This window comes from Olea europaea, chromosome 14, assembly GCF_002742605.1.
Source record: "Olea europaea var. sylvestris chromosome 14, O_europaea_v1, whole genome shotgun sequence".
Taxonomy (NCBI): domain Eukaryota; kingdom Viridiplantae; phylum Streptophyta; class Magnoliopsida; order Lamiales; family Oleaceae; genus Olea; species Olea europaea.
This window is the reverse complement of record NC_036250.1, coordinates 2,045,700-2,052,013: the sequence shown is the minus strand read 5'-3', so window position 1 is coordinate 2,052,013 and position 6,314 is coordinate 2,045,700. Positions and strand designations below refer to the sequence as shown.

The 6,314-nt window shown below is 35.7% G+C and overlaps 1 protein-coding gene across 1 annotated transcript; it reads right to left on the bottom strand.

Annotated features, from left to right (window-relative positions):
- Window positions 1–342: 342 nt before the first annotated feature.
- Window positions 343–3,516, bottom strand: LOC111408751 (WAT1-related protein At1g43650). The gene is made up of 7 exons (XM_023038515.1): window positions 3,314–3,516; window positions 3,172–3,234; window positions 2,871–2,987; window positions 2,444–2,684; window positions 1,651–1,809; window positions 871–1,022; window positions 343–716 (listed from the first exon to the last, which is right to left on the bottom strand). The coding sequence occupies exons 1-7, from the start codon at window positions 3,496–3,498 to the stop codon at window positions 596–598; spliced, it is 1,038 nt and encodes a 345-aa protein (XP_022894283.1). The 5' UTR covers window positions 3,499–3,516; the 3' UTR covers window positions 343–595.
- Between the last annotated feature and the right edge of the window lie 2,798 nt (window positions 3,517–6,314).

Sequence of the window (6,314 nt, the reverse complement as noted above, 5' to 3'; positions counted from 1 at the left end):
AGATTAATCTTGAGCAAAGAAAATAGATTGAAATGGTAGTCAATAAATGAAGCTCTGTCTTTTATTTCATTGAAGTTGTACATATTTTACATCCGAGTCTAATGATTACAGATGATGATTATCATTTATTGACTCTTGCATCATCAATTTCTGTCACTAGAATTTGACAAAATTATTTTAATTGAAATGAAATTAAGGTGTAGTTACTAGATCACCATCAAATAAAATAGAAGTATAGTTATTTGGTTGAAACCAATTTATAATATAGATACCCAATTAAATAAAATTGAAGAACAGTCATGTCATTGAAGCTAAAGTAAAAGTATAATTTCCGCATGCCAATAGAATTAACCAGCATATTTATAACCTTTACAATGCACAATAGTAATATTTTATACTGCAACGTCTATAATATACAAAATACATCAAAAATCATTACAACAAAGTTTGCTTTTTACGACACACGGACGCATACCGTATAAAGTCATGTCGTAAATACTCACATCTTTTTACGGCATTCTATGCATGCCGTTAATGTAACAGTTATGGCATGCAAGGCTTAATATTAACAGCAAACTCATCTCATCAATTATCACTACAAAATTATTTCTTCTTTGGAGTCAGATAGCTCTTTGGTTGCCTCTTCTTTTATCTCTTTATTTTTCCCCCACAAGACGCAGTACAGCCCCGCTGCCAGCAATATGCATCCACAAATACTGCATGAAAATCGAAAACGGCCCCTCGTCAATTTTATCAACTCAACAATGTAAAGCAAAGTGCAATGAAAAAATGTCCGAATCGACTCTAGAGTCGAGCATGACATATTATGACTGTAAATTGTTCAAAAAGATTACAAAAAAGAGTATATACCTTCCCCAGTGGAGTATCTCCTTCCACAGGAACATTGAGATGATAGCAGTTATAATCAGTGCCAATGGAGTGAACGCAGCAACAAAAAGAGGTCCTTTTTTCTCCACAACCCAAAGTTGTAACCAATAGGTCACACCAGTCACCACTACACCCTGCAATAAAACAAAACACAATGGTCCATCAACGCAACAATTTGCCAATGTTGCTAATAATTTTAAACCTTTAGAGGCCACATTTTTTACACTCGATTTAACGATATTATGCCAGGTAATGCACAAGTTTTGTTTGTGTACTTTCTTCTTAACCTCTTTGGAAAATGCTCACCCTAATTTGGTTAAAAAATCAGATATTTAGTAAATTTTGAAATGTTCATTAAAATATGTGAATGAAAACGAGTTTTCAAAAATCGAGACGGAACATGGGTTTACCTAATTTTCAACTTCTTAAGATTCAATTAGCTAAACATGCGCACCCTAATTTTTTGGGATGTGTCACTTTTTGGTCAAATAATTGTTGGGTTGTGGAGTGAAAGTTGAAACATGACAAAGAATGCAAAAGTGATAGATCTTTTACTTTTTGATGTGGAAAATTTTCAGTCTTTTATCCCATTATACAATTAAAGTCGGACTGGAAAAGAGAGACGTTCCATCTCATTTAAAGTTAGATTTGAAAAGAGAGACGTCATATATCTATCTATGAATAAACGAATATCCCAAAGCGAAAAGGAAAAAAGAAACGAGTTCTAAGGCATAGCCGCGTAAGTGGGATGAGAAGACATACACAATAGGCCACTGAAAGAAGATTCAAATCCCATCCAAGCTTCCATGATGATATGTCCCTCTCCATTGCCATGGCCCAAACCAAGGATTGTAGGCAGCTAAAGAAACACTGCAGCTCGGTGAGACGGATTTTTGCCGAATATTGTTTCATCAAAGGGGCCTAAAATCAGAAATTAAGTAAGAGAGACTCTTTACAAAATATGTATTTAGTTGTGTCTTGTTGACCATACGAAGCAAGTCAAAAAAATATACATCGAAGTAGAAGTTAAAGAAGACAAGAAACTTTTAGGATTTATATTTATGGACCAGTGTTGGTAAGGGAACTTTGAAACTGTTAATCCTCAATTTTTTATTAATTAGTCCGCAAATTCAAGAAAAACCAAGTTTCTCCTAAATTAAAGACGAAAACTATCCGCGTCTGTCAAATGGTCACGTGGTCCTCATTTGTCTATTTTATAGAGTTAAGTTTTGTTTCCTTGCTTGAGTTGGAGACTAGAATTTTGGAATGAGATATTTTTGTGGGGGCTACATGATGATTTAATGAAGGTTTGAATGGTTTTTGTCGTTGAGAATTGAATATACCAAATTAATAAAAGGTTGAATGCAGCTTGCGCTTTTTAAAGGTTTAATGCCAACTTGCTACTCGGACAATAATTTGGAAACCAATGGTGCCATATTCCTATGATCCTAATGATGTATAATGAAGCCATCGAGTGCGAAAAATTGATTCGGAGTGCATGATATACTAGTTAGGATTGTCACGTCCAATCATATTAGTAAGAATGTCACTCGACCTGCATGACGAGCCACGAAGACCAAGCGAAGTTGCCCATGAGCATGAGTATACAGCCTTTTACCCAGTCCTTGGAACCTAAATTCATACTTGGGGTTGCCTTGTGGTTCGGTGTGAACCAGTTCATGAAATTCACTTGAGGCCCTTTGACAAATGCAAACACCATGGCCCCAGAAAGACCAACCGCTGAGCCCACTACCTTGGCAATCCCATAAAAATGCCTTATGGAGAGGCTTTCAATCCTTGCCAAAAACAATAGAAAGAGAGACATTCATTATTTTAAAAAAAAAAATAAAATTGAAAACTTATATAGAAACAGTGTTCAATTTGTGGGATCGCCTTATTTAAATTGTCTTCAGTACGTCTCCTTAAGTGCAAACCGAAAACATCACCACATCTAGAATCTTGAAGGGGTAGCATCAATTTACCTTAATGTAACGGCTATAATGAAGGTAAGCACAGGTACTGTGTTTACACTGGCAGCAGCAAATGTCGCCGAGATGAAATTTATAGCATACACATAGAGATTCAAGCTCAAAGTTATCCTGAATTTTAGCAGGAAAAATCTGAATCAATTATCAAACTGGGACTCCTATGACTTGTTCGGTATATTGTACTTGATAGCATAAGCTAAAATAATTTTCTTTATGTAGAGTCGAGTACTGTCTACTAAACAGCACGTATCAGTATGAATTTTGATTAAAAAAAGAAAAAGAAAAAGAGGCACACCCAAACAAAGAAGTAAAGAAGATTTTCCAAATTAGTTTGTATGATAGTGGATCAGCCTTCTTCCTGCCAATTATATAAATAGTCCATCAGAAGATGTGAACAAACCAATTTAATAAGAGTAAAAATTTTGCGGAAGATAAACCTGTCAATGAAGAAGGCAAATGGAGCCAAGGCAATAGTGGCAAATACTTGTCGATATGCTACAAAGACATAAGCGTTCATTCCTTTAGCTACAGCTGCTTTAGAGAACAGGGCCATGCCTGCATAGGCAAGCTGTACAAATATCATTGCAAGGCATGCTTTGTTCTTCTCCAAGTAGTTAACCATTTTCTTGAAATTTGGCTTCTTTTCAAGTTATGTGGATATCAAATGGGAATATCTTGCCCTCTTATAAAGAAGCATTGAGGGTATAAAAGTGGGCCAGGCCATTTCGGACATGCATGGCGGGTCCCGAATGCTCCAAGCATCGCCCAAGCACGATCTATTACTCCTAAGATGTTGGCTCACATCTAGTGAAAGATGGCTTGTTCAAACAGCCCGATGTACACCTCTATACGATAACAGGTCAGCCTTTTGCGTTCCAATTTGGGGGCGGGTGCCGTAAATTAGTAGTCGAAACGTTTGTGCTTAAGCCAAGCTGTTTCTAATACTGCAAACAAGAATGCCAATAATTTTGTAGGAAAGATGAGAAGAAAGAAAAATGGTATTGTCCTCATTCTTCCCATAAAACTAATGTTATAGACTTGTTGGACTTGTGAAAGTCTCGTTTTCAACTAAATTAAGAAAGACGGGCTTTGCTCTGTCAAGGTGGTCTTTTTTAATCACCCAACGTCAAGACTTGCAATAGAGTCCCACCGAGAGCACCCAACTTATTTTATTGACACGAGGGGAAACTGGAGTTCGAGTAATCACACCCACTAAATAATCCTATGCAAGCTCCTCCTCGAGGCTCAAACCGATTCCTTGTTTCGCTCCTGAATCTTTGACTTGAAACCAATGTCTGGTCTCCTTTAGGCGGACCATATAGTCTAAATTATGCTAGAGATTGAAGAATGATGTCAATATACCCTATGCACAAGTGCACAACATGTCTCCAGGATCAAGATATAACTAGTAACGGACCTGTCTCAATTGTACATTAAAATTAAAGCACTGATCATTATTTCTGCTGGGTATAGTGCTGGAAAGTGTTCAATATCCCAGTGACGTTCCATCAATGGCTCGGTTTGGTTATTGTACAATTGAATATTTCCATTTTAATCAGTTCATGGGCATTGGAAAATGTACAGCACATGTGAATAGACATGCACCATAGAAAGGCAAAGCTATTTTCCCGTCAATTTTTAACGTCTATGTATGATCACGAGGTTAGATTTAGTAGCGAAGCTAACAAGTTATTAATATCGAAGTAAGTTCAGGGACTAAAAATGTTATTATACTTTCCACTATACATAAAACTTTAGGTATGTTTTTTTTTCTTTCTAATTTTGTCTAGTTTTGTGTACTAAACCTCATATACAAATTTTAGACAATAAGATCAAATAAAGTGATGTCAACTAGTGTTACTTTAATTTTGATGTTAGTTATTGTATCACTAAGTTAAATTATAATTTCATATAGATTATTCTTTACTTTGACCCTTACCACATTTTTCAATAAAATACTTTTACATGTGAACCCATAACTTCTTTCAATTTTTTAATCACACGTTTAAGGAAAAAAATGAACACATTTCACAAAATATATTGGCCTAAAAAATTCTACATCAAACAAGCCCTTTATTTGAATCGTGCTCGCTCTTTTAGAAAGTTAAATTTATTATTCTTAATGTTTGAAATTAATGAAAATTGGACATCAATTTGTGGCATTTAACTTAATTCACTTATCTTTGGGACATTGAAACTCGCTTCCTCTGTGAAGGCAAACACTATCGGAACTACAAATTGATTCACAAATACTTGAAAAATTACCAAGTCTGAAAATAAAAAAGCGATTGAAAATGTATTATTTGACATTGACGTCGAGTTAGACTCTTTGGTCAACAAAAAGAATCAATATCTTGTGCACGATTATGGATGATCTGCATACTTCGCACACTTGTCTATAAGTCAACCAAAAATGTCACTTGTACCCTCATGGTATGCATGTGTCGCAATTGTGCTTGTTGGTCAAACTCTAGCACTTCACATGAGAGTCAATGAACTTTGAGCATCGTGTATTACGTTGACCAATTGAGCTGAGCTCTCAGATATAGCCAGTACTCGTAAGGTGAACCAAGGGCGGAGGAATGGGATAGGTCTAGGCTTTCTCAATGAAATATTTTTTTTTGTTTTGCAAAAAAAATAATTATATATATTTGCTTTTTTTATATATTTTTTTTTATTAGGAGGTCAAAGTTTAAACACTACACTATAAATGTATAATGTAATTAGCAGCTTCAAACTCAACTTTGTGCCTTTGTTTTTCTCTTCCAATCCGCCTACTGCGGACTGTCATTACCATTTAGGTTACCAATCGTTTGAAAGTTTGATTGTGACCCTCTAATTCAAAGTATCTAGGTCTGCCCTTGCCTATGATGAATTGAAGACAACGCATTCGGAGTCAGCTACATATACTTTCGGACTTTCGGTCAAGCTAGCCAATGGGTTCAACACAGTTTGACATGACCATTAGTTTATTCTGCCTATATGGGTTCTCTTTTGGGCGCCGATTGTGTTCCATGTTAGTTTAGTCGGCGAATATGGGTTTTCTCTCAACTTTGAGCTCTGCATTTATGCTTAGTCGAACTGTGTTTAGCCGAGGTGACCTTCTCTACTTGGCAAACTGAGATAAAAACGTGCTTATTTCTGTTACGATAGTAGCAGCATTTGCACTTCATTAACAAACAATGAACACAATAAAATCGTATGGTCGAAATCAAAGGACATAAGGTTCCTAGTCCAAGAAATCCTTATCTAGAATTGAAACATGTTTCAATGGAGCAGAGTTTCCTATTTGTTTACAAGATTTCTACAGCTTTTGTACGTTGAAATCATTAATTTGTATACAGTAATTGGCAATCACTTTCTTTCCACTCCGAAGGGAAAACTCAATCCACTACTATAAAGTTTGATGTCTATATATGCTTTAACTTCATCGGCATA

Coding starts and splice junctions, on each gene's coding strand:
- LOC111408751 (XM_023038515.1), bottom strand. CDS start 3,498: ATGGTTAACTACTTGGAGAAGAACAAAGCATGCCTTGCAATGATATTT. Junction 3,235..3,313: donor TTTGCCTTCTTCATTGACAG/GTTTATCTTCCG, acceptor TATAATTGGCAG/GAAGAAGGCTGATCCACTAT. Junction 1,810..2,443: donor CTTCGTGGCTCGTCATGCAG/GTCGAGTGACAT, acceptor TTCTGATTTTAG/GCCCCTTTGATGAAACAATA.